Source organism: Elaeis guineensis, chromosome 10, assembly GCF_000442705.2.
Source record: "Elaeis guineensis isolate ETL-2024a chromosome 10, EG11, whole genome shotgun sequence".
In the NCBI taxonomy this organism is placed as follows: Eukaryota; Viridiplantae; Streptophyta; class Magnoliopsida; order Arecales; family Arecaceae; genus Elaeis; species Elaeis guineensis.
Window position 1 is genome coordinate 77737035 of NC_026002.2, and position 18002 is coordinate 77755036.

The window sequence follows — 18002 nt, forward strand, 5'->3', positions numbered from 1 at the left end:
TCTCAACCTAATAGAATATTCTACTATTTCTTCTACACCCTGGAAGCTTGAAAAAAAGTCTAGTACGAGTTGACATTGAAAAATTTAATTTACAAGACTCGCTCCAACTTGATCGATTGTCATATCCTACATTGTAGATCTTTTCGGACAAACGAAAAAAGAAGAAGAAGAAAATCCTACTCCCTAGTATTCTGGCCTTTAGTGGAAGGACATCAAGGTGGCCCTACAAGGCTCACCAATTTTTAGCAACTAAAAATGGATAGGAAGTTAGCTAGCAGTGGCCACATTTGTTGCAATCAAACCTTGTCTAATTTGCACTGCATCTTTCACCAAGACAAACACATGCGGTAAGTCGTTAGGCTACATCTCTGCTAAAATCTCTCATCCTTTGCATTTGGACAGTTTCTTGAAGACAAGGAAGTTGCAGCAAGAGAAGCCTCCCGCATACCCATGGGGCGTTTTGGAGAACCAGAGGAGGTGGCATCTCTTGTGTCGTTCCTATGCCTACCTGCTGCTTCCTATATCACCGGTCAAGTTATTTATATTGACGGAGGTTGGACTATAAGTGGCTTCTAAAAGGAAAAACAACTCTACTGTGAAGTTTATGTGCTCAATCCTCAACTAAAAATGCTGTCCAGTTCCTCTAATGGCCTCAAGTGGGGATGGATGCTTAGAATAGGTTGCCAGAAGAAAGCTTTCTTTAGTTATGGTAGTTTTCAGTCATGGAGAGCCTAAGGCAATTGCCAGAGCCTTGAGAATAAGGGTAAGACTGACGAAATTTGGTTTTTGTTATGAACTGATGGATTTCATATAAATTAGAGCATTGATGGCCCAGGCCAAAATGCGCATATTTATGTTGTGATATTGGTTTTATTTGGTTCCATTGCACGCCTTCACTTCTGCTGCCTTTTGGATAAATCTGGTCAAAAATTCGTTTGGTTTCAGCTAGACTTTCAGACCCCTTTTAGAGGTCCTGGCAGGGAGTTTTGTTGCGTCTTGCTTAGAAACAACTCTTGGAATCTCAAGGTCAGCTCAACTCTTTCCCCTGCTGCCCAAGTTAAGTCAAACCTTCTCAAAACACTTCTTGCTGGGTTTCATTTTGAAGCGGGGCAAGAATCCATCTGTTGGCAATTAACTGCAAATGAAGATTTCTCCTCCTCTCTCTACTGCTTTCTTAACTCAAGAGGTGTGAGGTGGGATCTTGCCTCCAGACTTTGAAGAATCAAAGCTCCACTAAAGTATAAGTGCTGCCTTTGGCTTTGCCTCCTCAACAAGATTAATACTAGACATATCCTATTTTAGAAAATCGGTAAATATCTGGGTGGTTGCATCTTTTGTGGGGACCTTCAGAAATGCAAGGATCAGCTGATCAGATTTACTTGATCAAGTCAAATAGATCTCTCTTTATTTCTCCTCTTGTGTTACCCAAGTATGAGCTATGAAGAGGCTCTAACCCAACTATAGCTCATCAAGCTTTTCCACAAGAGAGAGGAGAAGAGGATATGTAGAAATTGTGAACCTTCTACTTGTTACCACTTCTTACACCAAATCAAGTATGGATTATAAAGGGGTTTCAATCCAACTATAATTCATCAAGTCTCTTGGCAAGAGGGAAGAAAAAGAGAAGGATTCTAAATTTTAAAAGTATGAAAAGAATCCAGAAAAAATCAGCTTCAAATCATGGTCTGCTTCATCACAAATCCCAAAAAAATTGCTTAACCAGACAGAATATGTTTAGAAGTTATAAAATCGATTAAAAAAATATGAAAGAAACCTTACACTATTTGCTAGAATTTAATATTGCAAAAAATTAAAGGTATGCAAAAATTAAATAAGAATGAAAAGAGCAAGGAAATTAAACTATCCTATGTACTGAAATAAAACTTGCAGAAATTAACTTACATAAGCAAAAAATAATAGAATATTAAAATAAAAATTTATTGTAAAAATTTAAATTATGTTACTACAATATACTCCTAACTCCTAAGCCATTAATAGGGCTTGGAGTTGAATTCAAAATAATAATTAAAATAAAAGGAAGAAAAAATCTAACTAGGATCTCCTCTCACAATTGAATTCAAAACAGAAATTAAAACAAAAAAAAAAATTTAACTAGGATCTCCTCTCACACAGCCTTCCCCTGCAGAACTCTCTCCTTCTGATTCTTGCAACTCCCTCCGACTGACTCTCCTTCTCGTGTATTAGAAGGATGGAAGAAAGTGGAAACAAGATGGCTAAAGAACCAAAAGGTGGGATGAAGGCCTCTACAAGAGCTATGGTGTAGAGAGAGAGATGATCCCAATAGGGAGGTATAGAGGCCTTTTTATAGGTGTTAAAAGGGAGGAGGTTTTCGTGTCTTTTTCCATGTGGGACTAATGAAATGAGATATGATGTTAGGGCCCTAAGAGATGAATGGTTGAGATGAAGAGGTAAGGGAGGAAGGAGGGCCTAGGATTATTGGATGCATGATGCTAGAGTTTGCTCCCAAAACATCTTCTATGCTATCCCGATTTCCATGTGTGACACCACATAAAGCCTCTCAGCCACACCCCACATATAGTACCCATTACACACCTATTTTTGCATACAAACCTTCTTTCTCACGCACACCTGCTCACGTGTCCAATTGCCATTTGATGTGCCCAAGTCCTGTCAGCATCCAACACCCCTCATGTTCTCAAGTTTGCTTCACCATCAGCTTATGCACATCAACTCCCCTCCATGCAGTCTCAGCCTGTCAGCGCACCAAGTCCAAGCTCCTAAGGAAATGCCCAAACTCCTCTCCTCTTAAATATTTTAAAACATCATGGATCCCACCTCTTTAATACTCATGTCCAAAGCCCACTTCTTTCAAAGAAGTTCTTCCTCTTTTTGTGCTGTGCATATCCCTTATTTATTTTTATGTGAGTTTTTCACATGTGCAACACCCTTTCGTGCTCGTGTCACTGAAGGAAACATAGATAGTGCTATGCATGTAATTTTAAAAATTTTATGGAGCAAAAGAGAAAGATTAAAAAATTCAATCTAAATCACATGCATAAGATCTAATCTAGACTACCATGCCATAACCAAGTATATGAAATATGATGCACTTTAGATTGAAAAATATAAACTCACATCGATCACATCGATGCTGAAATTCTAGATCAACTATTAGATCTAATGATATGATCAAGACAGGTTACAAACAATTACCAAACCAATAAGATCTTAATTTTTGCTAGTCCAACACTTGGAGAAGATATTCTTTAGGTTGCTCGCAGCCACACAAAGTCATCTGATCTCTATAAGAAAATCTATGTGAAGACTGGTGTAGATCAGGGGCTTGGAGGTACTAGCCTGCAAGCAACTTCGACAGCTGATCTCTTCCTTTTCTTTCAAGCAACTTGGACATTCCAAAGGATGAAAGGATTTGGAGGAGGAGGAGAAGAGCTCTAAAAATTTAAAAACCAGCAAGAAAATGATGTTATGCTTCCAAAAATAGGGGACCCCTTTTTATAAGCAAGGAATTAGGGTTTTCATCCAAGGAAGGGCACCAAGAGTCCACGCCAAACACCTTTTGGCATCCCAAAAATTTTTATAAAGTGCTGTACAACATGGAGAAAGATTCTGGTGTCTCACACGCCCAAGAACTCTCCAAGAAAAATAAATAAAAAATCATTATGGTGCCAACAATCTTCCTTGTATGAAATTTTTTTTTCTTATTTTCATCTTATCTCTAAATTCGATCGCATTCAAATTTGACAAGAGATAGGATTATGAGTCATCAATCATTGCTGCCCATCCTTATTGAGTCTACTACTTTGACACCAAAAAGATCAAGCCAAATCCTATTTGGTGTGGAGATAAGGGCATGGGTCTAAGTATGGCGCAAGGAGATAAGGATAGAATCCTAGTCAACTTGGACTCTTCATTTCTAATTCAATTCTAATCCAAATCAAATTTAAATTGAACTCACTGATAGAAATAAACTTAATTCAATTATAAATTTAAATATCTCAATAAATTTCTAACCCAATTAGAAATTGGTTGATTCCAAATCCTGATCGAATCAGAATCAAATTTCTCTTATAACCAGGATTGATCATATCAAACCCAATCTGAGTCAAACTGAATCTAATTTAATTAGACTTGATCCAAAGCTCTTTACTTAATCAAATTAAGTCAATTACTAATTAATTCTCTATGGATAGTAGAGTTTCAGTTCCAGTGAAACTCTCCTCCAGAGTCTCAGTCCCAGTAGGACTCCTCATCAGAGTCACAATCCAATTAGACTCTTCAACCATTAGATCTGATCAAATCTTCTAATACGTATGACCTCATAGGTTCGAACCTAAGATGGTAGTATAGAAATAAATTTTTATATCAATCGATGCAATCATCCAGCAATGGTGACCCGACGACTGGATAGGTCGAAGTATTACAAAGCAACATTCTAGAACCTATTGACATATAGTTATCGTATAATTCATTCCTTTGACCCTAATACTCAAGGTGACCAAAGATTTAATTGTCAACCCTAATTTAGTCGACCACATTATATTTCAACCTTTCAAATCTATCTCATAGATTATCTTGATCAAGATTTTACTAAATTGAAATACACTGATGCATATCTTCTACTAATTCAGAGGGGTTAATTCTATCTTGACACACACATCGACTTGATAAATACTTGACTGCATCCAGTATCCTTCTGTCACTAAATTAAAAATTCAAATGATCCGATACTAAAGTATAGTAAGTTACTTACAAGTCACTGTAGTAGTTTCAGATCTGAGAGATACTTATATCCATACCCTTCACGAGCTACTCTTGATGGTAGAGTGCTCGACATATGGTCATATTCAATACAAATATACTCTTACATTCCATTTGCATGCCATAGTAGTATCTCCACACTCCTTGGTTAAGAGGACAACTAACTCATATGGCACACAACGACCTATACTCGATATTGCTATCATCCTATTAATAGCATATCATTTGATCGCGAATACTTTTAAGGACTAAACGATAAATCCTTCTTTGTTAATCAATTATAATTCTAAGGACTTCATTACAATACAGGAGTTCAAAGATGAATAATTTGTAATAAAAATACTAAATAATTTTTATTAATAAAAATTTATATACAATTACAAAAATGAGCACAATCGTTAACAAACTAATGATTGGCTTTGGGATACATTTTCTAACAACTTTCACTTGAACTAAAGTCAATCGGTACAGTATCGTATACCCATCTTCGATTTATAATTATAAAATTCTTTGATCCTGAGAGCTTTAGTAAATGGGTCAATCAAGTTTTTCTTTTCATTGATCTTCTGAAGATCGACATCACCTTGATCCACGATCTCACGGATAAGGTGATAGCGATGCAGAATATACTTGGTGCGCTGATGAGACTTCGGCTCCTTGGCTTGAATAATAGCTCCAGTGTTGTCACAGTATAACAAGACAAGGCCATCAATGGAAGGTGCCACTCTGAGCTCGCTGATGAACTTCCACAACCATATAGTTTTCTTCACAGCATCGAATGCCGCGATATACTCTGCTTCACAAATGGAGTCAGCCACAGTGTGCCATTTGAAACTTTTTCAGTAGATCACTCCACCATTCAGGGTAAAAATATAACCCAACATACTCTTACTATCGTCATGGTCTGATTGAAAGTTGGAGTTGGTAAACCCCACTAGTTTCAAGTCAGTTTCACCATATACAAGCCACTGATCCTTAGTATTTCTCAAATACTTAAGGATGGTTTTTACGACCTTCCAATGGTTCTCTCCTGGATCAGACTGGTATCTGCTCACTACCTTTAGTGAGTATGCCATATCTGATCTCATACATATCATAGCATACATTATAGAATCCACTATCGAAATATATGAAATCTTACTCATACACTCTTTCTCTTGAGGAGTTGTCGGATAATCCTTTTTTGAAAGAGAAATCTCATAACCTATCAAAAGATAGACTTTCTTAAAATTCTCCATGTTGAACCGTTTTAGTACGGTGTCAATGTACATGGACTGGGACAATCCAAGCAATCTTTTTGATCTATCTCTATAGATCTTCATCTCAAGGATGCAGGATACTTCTTCCAAGTCCTTCGTAAAGAACTAAGACGATAACCAGACTTCTATCTCTTGTAATGTAGGGATGTCATTCCTGATTAAGAGAATGTCATCCACATACAGAATGAGGAATACCACCATAGAGTTATTTATTTATTTGTAAATATAGGGTTCTTCTCCATTCCTAACGAAGCTATACGTTCTGATAATCTTATCAAAATGTATGTTTCAACTTCTAGATGCCTGCTTCAATCTATAGATAGATCTCTGAAGCTTATAAATCTTGGACTCATCTGTGGATGTGAAACCCTTATGCTATATCATATACACCTCCTTTTGTAGCTCTCCATTTAGAAAAACTATTTTTACATCCATTTGCCAGATTTTATAATCCATGTATGCCACTATCGCAAGCATAATCTGAATGGATTTAAGCATTGCCACAGGAAAAAATATCTCGTCATAGTTAATACCATAACATTGATGATAATCTTTGACAACCAAACAGGCTTTATAGGTCTTCACCTTTCCATCTGCACCCCTCTTTCTTTTGAAGACCCACTTACACCCTATGGGTCCCTTTAGGTGGATCAATTAATGTCCACACATCATTGACCTTCATGAACTCTATTTCGGATTTCATGACTTCAAGCCATTTATCAAAGTCGAATCTCTGTATTGCATCCATATAGGTGATCGGGTCCTCATTATTCTCATCGAGTTCAATAAGATCTCCATCCCAGACCAAAAATTGTGGTATCTATCCGGTTGATGTGATACTCTATCAGATCTCCTCAATGGTGCCTCTACAATGGATTTTAGATTTGACATCATCAAATTTAATTTTATGGGTTCACTAGAATGTGTCGATTCTACCTGTTGAACTTTCTCAAGTTCAACTTTAGAGTTATTAATCCCTTCCTCAAAAATTTTTTTTTTCTAAAAAGACTGCCCTAAGACTGACAAATACCTTTTGTTTATCAGCTAGGTAGAAGTAATATCCTTTAGTTTTTTTGGGATACCCAATAAAATTACATCTATCAGACCTGACTCCTAGTTTGTCTGTTTTCAAACGTTTGACATAAGTCAGACATTTTCAAATCCTAAGGTGAGAGAGTGCTGGCTTACGTCCAGTCCATATCTCATATGGTGTTTTACTTGCAGACTTACTAGGAATCCTATTAAGCACATAACAAGCCGACTCGAGTGCATATCCCCAAAAAGATATCGATAGAGTAGAAAATTCCATCATGGATCGAATCATATCCAATAGGGTTCAATTTTTTCTTTCTGACACACCATTATGTTGTGGTGTTCCAGGAGGTATTCATTGAGAGAGAATCTCATTCTCCTCAAGGTATGTCAAAAATTTATTAGAAAGATATTCTCTTCCTCTATATGATCGAAGACTTTTAATATTTTTTTAGTTTGTTTCTCTATTTCATTACGAAATCGTTTGAATATTTCAAACAATTCAGACTTGTGTTTCATCAAGTAGACATACCCATACCTCAATAGGTCATCTGAGAACGTAATAAAATAGTGATACCCTCCTTTGGCACTTATGCTCATGGATCCACATACATCAGTATATACTAGACTCAGAACATCACTGGCTCATTCACTTTTTTCAGTAAAAGATGACCTGGTCATCTTTTCAAGTAAACAAGACTCACAAATAGGTAATGATTCATAATCGTCTTTATCAAAAAATTTTTCTTGAGCTAACCTATTCATCCTGTTCTTGTTGGTATGACCTAGCCTACAATGTCAAAGGTTGGCATCCATGATGTCGACAATCCTAGGGCATTTATTTGACATGTACATTATATTAGGCCTAGATACAACATAGATTCCATTGTTCAACTATCCACGCAATATTGTAATACCATTCAAAATGATATCATAAAATTTTTTTTTATTGATATTTCATAATTCGATTTGGCCAAATGGTCTACAAAAATAATATTTAAAAAAAAATTAGGACAGTAATGACATTCATTAAGAATAATAGAATGAGACTCGAAAACAAGCTTGATAATTCCTAAAGCTAGAAATGGAATTGATCTTCTATCTCCAACATATAGGAATCTCTCACCGTCTCCAAATCTCTCACTAATCTGAACACCCTACAATGAATTGTAAATATTAATGAGACTTTCGGTATCCAATACCCAGGTCATTGTATCAAAAAGAAAGAAGTTACAAGATGTTATCACATAAGTACCTTGTCCAGCAATTGATTGCTACTTCTTCTTTGGCCTGTTTGGATCAAGAAAAGCTTTATACTGAGGATAATTTCTCTTTCAGTGACCCTGCTTCTTACAGTAGAAGCACCCTGCCTAACTCTGATCGATCTTGAAATTAGGTTTTTAGGTCTGACTCCCAGCACTTTACACCTTTTTATTTTTTTTCTTTTTCCTTTCTTAAAAAGATGATGACTACTCGAAGATGATCCTCTCACTAAATTCACCATCTCCTTGTAGAGTTGGTGATCCTTCTCAAAAGTCTGTAACAACCCCAACAGACCATAGTAATTGACTACAGGCTTCATTATTCTAAAATGACTGAGAAACAGTAGGTAGAATTTGGATAGGGAGTTCAGGATCGCATCCTTCCCCAGCTGTTCATGCAAAGAAAAGCCGAGCTTGCTCAGTTTCTCGACCGATTCGATCATGTACAATACATGATTGATGACAAATATTTCCTTTCTCATCCGAGCATTAAAAATGGTACAACTAGTCTTGTGCCACTCAACGTCGTCAAGAGTACCAAAGGACTCTCTCAACACTTGGAACATTTTCTCTGGTTGAGCCTCTTCAAATTTTCAACTGAACTCATCATTCATGGAGGCCCGCATGATGCAATGAACTATGGTGTGGTCATTAAGCCACTTCAAATAAATATCTCGAACTGCATCTCAGGTGTTGGGAGTAAGCTCCTCAAGTGTCGGATCCGTAATCACATACAGGATCCGCTCATGCTCCAAGACAATCTTAAGCTTTCGATATCAGTTATCGAAATTGAATCTTGTCAATTTTTCACTGTCCAACAACGATCGGAGCGATAAGTTTGAGGCCATATTTACACGCACAAAAAAAAACCAAAACTTAATTAGTATATGAATTTATTAAGCATAAAGATATGGACTTTAGTCTAAAAATTCTCTCACTATTTTACATAAATCGATAGCCTCTACCTCTAATTTGAGGAATTACTTTAATTTCTTAGTGAGTACTAGAATCCACACAGACAGCATACGAGCCCGACTTTGACCGACTCATCCATGTGTATCCATGGGTAGGTTCATTAATCAATTATTTCACCAAATAATTTTTAGTAGTTGATTTAGCTCCAGATAACTTTTCAATTGACTTTGATCTTCTCTGTAAGTCCCTGGTTAGGTCCAACTATTAACATGATCATACTTATGAATCTAACTACCAAATGATTAGGTCTGACTTTGATCGGCTAACCTGATCACCTGACAGAGAGACTCGACTAAGTCATCATATTATGAATGATAATTTCAATAGCAGATAAGCACCCGACCTTTGGGCCTCCAATGATCATCATACTAATAGACCCATTATCATCCAACTTAATGGAATGTTATGATCTAGTTATCATCATAATCAGCTCATTTTAGAGACCTAATAATTTAGAAGATTTAATCAATTTAGAGAAGAGAGAAGAAAAGAGATCAATCAGTAGACCATAATCCTCCCACTGACTTCACTAAGTCACTGAATCGGATTAGGATCATGCTGATTGAAATGGCACCTAGATCAGTCATACTGATCAATCTTAATGGCATGGGCTAACTCAAATTACTTAGCAATCTAATCAAAATCTAATTTACCAAATTGATCAGGTAAGTGAGATTGATGGGAGGGTCTGCTAAGCTTATCTTAGACACCAGTGAAATGGTCAGATAAGCCACTCCCAATTAAAAATCATTGGTCAAAATGTCAAATTTATTTTAGATACTAATTGGTTAATTAGTTTCAATTTGATCAACTTAATAATTCAGGTAAAACCACTGAGCCACAATCAAGGTCCATTTGGTCTAATCAAAGACATGGACTTGACCATCTACAATTGTTGTATTAGAGAAATCCTGATTAATCTAATTCAATATTTGGTTAGATTTAATCAATTTCTCTAATTGATCAATCAATTCTTTGATTCTAACCTTAGGTCTAACTCAATTAAAGAGAAGAACCTGATTTGAGCTAACCCATGCTCCATATTTTATGCAATATCATTAGATCTTAAATCACAATTCTAGATCTAATCAACTCAATACTTAATTTTCCATCAACATGATTAAGATTTTGAAAATAATTTTTATGTAAATTTTTTACATTAAATCATAAAATCTTTTAGATCAGATCTAAATTTTTTTTATGATTTTAAATCAAAATAATTTTGATTAATCAAGATTAGATGTAACTAGTTTCTTAGCAACTTGCATCATATACAACAACATCTAGAGTTTCAAGATCTAAGATTTTACAAGAAAGTAAGTTTTTCCCCTTTTGCTTTCTACTTCATGGGACCTCATAGTGGCATCCCTATACACTATGAAGAGCATCCCATTGAATGGGAAGAGAGGGTCATAAAACTCTACTTGCTCCTATAACCAGACGGCCTGGTGATTATCCAATCTCATTACTTTGCTATTCAGAACATCTAATCTAAACATGATAAAAATTAGATCTAAAAATAAATATATTTAGATCTAATATAAATCATAAATAATTAGATCTAATATCATAAAATCAGATCTAAAGGCATAATAAATCATATCAAAATAATCATAGCTCTGATACCAATTGAAGGGAACATAAGTAGTACTATGCATGCAATTTTAAAAATTTTATATAGTGAAAAAAAAGATTAAATAATTTAATTTAAATTATATGCATAAGATCTAATCTAAACTATCATACCATGATAAAGTATATGAAATATGATATACTTTAGATTTAAAAATAAAAACTCACATCGATCTCATCGATATTGAAATTCTAGATCTAACTATTAGATCTAACGATATGATCAAGACAGGTTAGAAATAATTACCAAATCAATAATATCTTGATCTTTGCTGGTCCAACACTTAGAAAAAATATTTCTCAAATCACTCACAGCCACATGAAGTTGTCTGACCTCTACAAAAAAAATCCATATGAAGACTGACGCAGATCAGAGGCTTGGAGGTGCTAGCTTGCAAGCAACTTCAATGATTGATCTCTTTCTTTTTCTTCAAGCACCTTGGACACTCCAAAGGATGAAGAGATCTGAAGGAGGAAGAGAGGAGGAGGAGAAGAGCTTTGGAAAAATAAAAAACAACAAGAAAATTGATGTTATGATGCCAAGAATAGGGAACCCCTTTTTATAGGCAAGGAATTAGGGTTTTCATCTAAGGGAGGGCACCAAGAGTCCATGCCAAACACCTTTTGGCATCTCAAAAATTTTCAAAAAGGGTTCTACAATATGGAGAAGGATTCTTGTGTCTCACACACTCAAGAACTCTTTAAGAAAAATAAAGAAAAAATTATTATGGTGCCAAAAACCTTCCTTGTATGAAAAATTCTTTTCCTTGTTTTCATCTTATCTCTAATTCGGATTGCATTTGAATTTGACAAGAGATGAGATTATGAGTCATCAAGCATTGTTCTCCATCCTTATTGGGTCTACTACTTTGACATCAAAAAGGTCAAGCCAAATCTTATTTGGCATGGAGACAAGGGCATGGGTCCAAGTGTGGCGCAAGGAGATAAAGATAGAGTCATAGTCAACTTGAACTCTTCATTTTTAATTCAATTCTAATCTAAATTAAATTTAGATTGAACCTATAGATAGAAATGAATCTAATCCAATTAAAAATCTAAACATCTAAATAAATTTTTAATCTAATTAGGAATTGGCTTATTTCAAACTCGGATCGAATCAGAATCAAATTTTTCTTGTAATCAGGATTGATCATATCAAACCCAATTTGAGTCGAATTGAATTTAATTCAATTAGACTTGATCCAAAGCTCTTTACTCAATCAAATTGAGTTAATTTTTAATTAATTTTTTATTGATAGTAGAGTTTCAATCTCAGTGAGACTCTCCTCTAGAGTCTCAGTCCCAGTTGGACTCCTCATCAGAGTTACAATCCAATTGGACTCTTCAGCCATCAGATTTGATCAAATTTTTTAATACATATGACCTCATAGGTTCGAACCTAAGCTGGTAGCATATAAATAACTTTCTATACCAATCGATATAACTATCTAGTAATGATGACCAAATGACCAGATAGATCGAAGTATTACAAAGCAACATTCTAGAATTTATTGATGTATGGTTATCGTATAATTCATCTCTTTGATCCTAATGCTCAAGATGACCTAAGATTTAATTATCAATCCTAATTTAGTTGATCATATTATATTTTAATCTTTCAAATCTATCTTATGGATTACTCTAGTTAAGATTTTACTAAATTGAAATACACTAATGCATATCTCCTACTAATTTAGAGGGATCAATTCCATCTAGACACACACACCGACTTAATAAGTACTTGACTGCACCCAGTATCCTCCCATCACTGAATTAAAAACTCAGATGGATCAATACTAAAGTATAGTGAGTTACTTACAAGTCACCGTAGTGGTCTCAGATCTGAGGGACACTTATATCTATACCCTTCACGAGCTACTCTTGACAACAGAGTGCTTGGCATATGGTCACGTTCGATGCGAATATACTTCTACATTTCATCTGTATGTCATAATAGTATTTTCACACTTCTTGATTAAGAGGATAATCAACTCATATAGCACACAATGGCCTATACTCGATATTGCTATCGTCCTATTAATAGCATATCATTTGATCACGAATATTTTTAAGGACTAAACGATAAATCCTCCTTTGTTGATCAATTAGTCCTAAGAACTTTATTACAATATAGAAGTTCAAAGATGGACAATTTGTAATAAAAATATCAAATAATTTTTATTAATAAAAATTTATATACAATTATAAGAATGAGCACAATCATCAACAAGCTAACGATTGACTTTAGGACACATTTCCCAATAGTCATGCCCGTGTTTGTCCTGCATACCATATACCGTGCCATATTTACATGAGTTCTCTATCATATTTACTCTTTGCTTGATCGAAAACTCAACCTCAAACTCAATCTTTGAGTTGGATCTTTCATAAATAATGAATACGAGCTTTCCAACCAATGATACCTAAAAATTAACAAGAGAAGTATCGAATTCATAATAAAATGGATTAATTAATGTAAGTGTTGATACTTTTAATATAAATTTAGCATATTTATCAGCCACGCACATCTGCATAGGTCAGTTGGGCCATGCCTAATTGCAGGGTGTGGCCTGCTGCAGGCTCCTCCTGTGGGCCTTTTTTCACATGGGCTTCCTTCCTAGGCTTCTTCTTGCTGTGGTTTCACTTGTAGGTTCCTGTGGGTCAAATTCAAGATTTTTTTCTCAATAATTCTCCACCTTGACTCAATATTTGGCCTCCATCTAAACTTGAGAGCTTTTCGGATGATCTCGCCTCGCCCCTATGCCCTGGGCCATACGCCTGTTGATCATGGATGGGCAAATATGGGAGTCGAGCTAGATCGCTCGATTCTATCTTGGTCATGTGTTGTGCTCTTCCTGATCTAAGATTTGCTCGGGATAGCCTCCTGCGGCAATAAAAACTTCATCCCACGATGTTGCCTATCATTCTTTCGAGTCTGTATCTCATATTCGATCCATCTGCACCTAGAGCTCTACCTTCCACTAGGCTTCCACTGGCTTTTTAAGCTCCACCTCACTCCAAACTCCCTACCAAGAGGTAGTATCTGTTGAAAATTATGTCTCAAAGCCAATCGTCAACTTATTAACGGTTAAGCTAATTATTATAATTATATATAAATTATTAAAATAATAAATATTATTTAATTTTTTTCATCACTCTGTGTACACCTTATTTGAACTCTTATTTTGTGATGAAGTTCTTAGGACTATTTGAATCGATATAGGAGGATATATCATTTAGTCTTAAAATCTAGTCCAAGGCTAAATAATATGCTATTATTAGGATGATAGCTATATCAAGTATAGGTCATTGTGTGCCATGTGGGTTGGTTGTCCTCTTAACCAAGAAGGGTGGAGACACTAGCATGGCATGCAAGAGAGATGTAAGGGTACATCTCACTGAACGTGACCAACTGCTGAGCACTCTACTATCAAGTATAGCTCACGAAGGATATGGGTATAAGTGTCACTTCGATTTAAAATCACCACAGTGACTTGCAAGTAACTTTCTGTGCTTTGATGTCGAACTACTTGAATTTTTAATTCAATCATGAAATATTTTTGGACACAATCAAGTACTTGCAAAGTTGGTGTATGAGTCAAGATGGAATTGATCCCTCCAAATAAGTAAGAATTAATGTATCAGTGTATTTCAATTCAGTAAAATCTCGATCAGGATAATCCATGTGATGGATTTGAAAGTTGAAATATAACGTGGATGACCTTTCAGGGTTGACAATTAAACCCTTGATCATCTTGAGCATTTGGATCAAAGGAATGAATTATGCGGTAATCATATGCCAATAGGTTCTTGAATATTGCTTTGCAATCTTTCAACCTATCCGGACGTCGGATACTATTACTAGATGGTCACTTGAATTGGTATAGAAAGATTATTCTTGTGCTATCAACTTGGGTTCGAACCTATCAGGTCATACTCAAAAGAAGTTTCTGATTGATCATGTGGCTGATTGATGATTAAGGATTCTAAGGTATAATCATCAATTCGATTGATGATTAATCTTATGTAAAAGTTATAATAAATTAATTTGCTTATCATTAATAAATTATAAGAAGATTAATTAGTAATTAGATTGCTAATTAGTTTAATTTGACTGAGTATTGAGGTTTAGATCAAATCTAATTGAATTAGATTCAATTTGATTTGATCCGATTAGGTTATGAGATGATCTAATCGCTAAAGATGTTCGATTCTTGATTTGATCGAAACTTGAACACGATCAATTTTTGATTTGATTAAAATTTAATCGAGACTATTTATTATCTAATTAGATTAGGTTCAATGGTCTAATGGGTTGATTGGGTTAAGAACCTAATTGGATAAGAATTCAAATTTGAATTTGAATTGAACCAACCCATGCGCCACCTCTTCTCTATGCCCACCTTTTTTTCATGCAAGAAAGGTTCTTATGCAAATATTTTCCACACCCAGAAGTGCATTGTCATCCCCTTCTCTAGTTTTTTTGGATGAGGATAAGTTGGTTCTTCCTTTCAATTCAAATCGTTTGAAATTTGACTAGAAATAACCTTGCACTTATCCTTATCCATATCTTGGCGCCATCACCTTTGGAAGGTTGAAGTTTGTGCGACAAATTATGAAGTGAATGGTGTGAGAAATGTCTCATGCCTCATCTCTTGTGATGCCCCACTTGGATAAGGATAAGTGATTGAGTTTCAAATTCAAATTGGTTTGAATTTGAACTACATCTAACCACTTTATCCTTATCCCTTCACCTCTCCACACCATCTTAAAATCTCCTCTCATTTTGTGTGACAAAATGATTGAATTTTACTATGAAAAATCTCTTCTGAGAGAGAAGGGGCATGAAGCAGAGAGGGGTGGGCTTCTGTGCATGAGAAACAGAGGTAAAGACCTTCCTCTTTGGGCATGAGGTCTAGGATGGGTTCTAGGGTTTCAGCTCTAGATTTTTGTGTGAGAAGAAATACAAGAGGGTCTTGTTCCAACCTTCCACACCATCATCTCCTCATGTAGCTCCATCCTCTAATCTAGAAGAGTCAGAATGATCTAAAAGAAGAAGCTTATTCCAGCCATCCAGTGCCTTCTGCGCAAGCTAGCACTCTCGAGAAGGACGATCCGATCAAAGCTTCGAGTGGATAACCTGCAGAGGTCAGACGAGCTGTGCAACTGCTCGGTATTAGAAAGAACCTCATACTATGCCTATCAATAGTGACGATCATCAATCCATGCAAAGGTAATGAGTTCTGAACTCATCTGATTAGATCTAATAGTTAGATCTGATCTAGGGCACCAATGTAATCGATGCAGTTTTTTTTTTATATCAGATATTTTTTTTTTGTATACAAATTTTATGTCATAGATTCTTAGTAGGTAGTTTGGATCTAATCTAAAGTATACATAGGAGATTAAAATATTTAATCTATTGCCTTTCACTGTACAAAATTTTTTAAAATATATGCTTTGAACTATCGATTTTCCTTCAAATGGTATTAGAGCTTCATTGCTTTTGACATGAATATTTTACATATAATCTGATTATAATATAATTTTAATTATTTAGATTAGATCTAAATAATTAATCTTGAATTTGAGTAGTATAGTAATCGAATTGGATAGATCTCCATAGTCATCGGGTCATAGGAGAAAGTAGGGTTTTATGGCCCTCCCCTCTCATTCGATGGGATTCTCCTATGACATGTAGGGGTGCTGTGTGATCTTTTCATAAAGATAAATAATAAAAAATATTAAAAATATTTTATTTTAGATCTGATATATTGTATGTTAGATCTGAAATTAAAGTTTATTTGATTGTATGATAGTTTATAAAAATATTTTATAAAACTTGAAACTGTTTTCAAATATTGAACCCAAACCCATGTCAACCTGAAACTTAATTAAGAATTAAGTGATCTAGATTTGAGAATCAAAGATCTAAGGCATAAATTTTATAAATTATGGGTTTATGGGTTAGCTCGAGTCAGATCCATTTAATTGGGTAGACCTAGGGCTATAAATCATTGATAATGGACTATGTTAGTAATTGATCAAATCTAATTAATGGTTAATTTTGATTGGATCAATTTTTATTTCGATCAATGCTCAATAGTTATAGTTGGTCAGAGTCCATGTCTTTGATCAGACCAAGATGGACTTTGATCGTAGCTCTATGGTCGAATCCAAGTCTATAAGTTGATTGAATTAAAACTGACAATCAGTTGGTGTTTAGGATAAGTATAACAGTCTTGGGCGGTAGTCATTAATTGAGAGCTACTCATATAGATTGAGTTTATGACGAGTTAATGGCATATCCCTCTGACCGATCTTACTTATCTGGCTAATGTGGTGAATCATATTTGATCAGATTACTTAATGATTAGGGTTGATCCATGCTAACTAGAAAATCAGTATGACTGATTTAGGTGTCTCTAGATCGACTTGTCTCAAGTCTTCTTCATGATTTGGTGAAGTCAGCGGGAGGATTTATGACTGATTGGCTGGACCAGCTTATACCTAGTCTTCTTTGATCTGACTTGATGAAGTTAGTGGGAGGAATAAGATTAACTGATCAAGTCTTTTCTTATTTTTTATTTCATCTAATTAAATCTTCTAAAATTATTGAAAGGGATTGTAGGTGATTTCATGCATATATTTCAAAATTTTTTGAAACAAATTATAGTGGAAAATAACTAGTTTAATCATATTAATCAAACATGCATATGATCTAATCATTAAATCAACCTACTCTAGGATCTATGACATAATATATGGCATATAAAATCTAAAAATAAAACAACATGCATGTATCTAAGCAATAGATCATATCTATCTAACAGTAGATCAGATCTACTACCCTATAGAGTTCATAACTCCATACTTGAGTGTGGGTCAATGATTGCCGCTATTGAAAAAATATGGTAAAGGGTTCATCCTCGTCGATCAAAGCTACACAGGATGTCCGACCTCTATGGGATGTTCACTCGAAGCTTCGATCCGATCGGTCTCCTCGGGAGTGCTAGCTCGCATGAAGTTCATATCGAAGGCTGATTTGATTCCTTTCTTCAAAACTCTAAAACACTTCTAG

General features: G+C 35.1%; 1 protein-coding gene and 1 pseudogene across 3 annotated transcripts in view; both read left to right on the forward strand.

Moving 5' to 3' along the window:
• Window positions 1-1596, forward strand: part of LOC105052199 (noroxomaritidine/norcraugsodine reductase-like) — a 61679-nt pseudogene extending 60083 nt beyond the window's left edge.
• LOC140850788 (noroxomaritidine/norcraugsodine reductase-like) overlaps window positions 1-18002 on the forward strand; it is an 82376-nt gene that overhangs the window by 3777 nt on the left and 60597 nt on the right. The window contains exon 5 of one of the 3 annotated variants that reach the window (XM_073244123.1): window positions 403-862. The exons of the other annotated variants lie outside the window; for them this stretch is intronic. Within the exon in view, the coding sequence (XP_073100224.1) occupies window positions 403-576 (174 nt within the window). The 3' untranslated portion in view covers window positions 577-862. Of the gene's footprint in view, window positions 1-402; window positions 863-18002 lie in introns of those variants that run through there. 3 annotated transcript variants of the gene reach the window in all.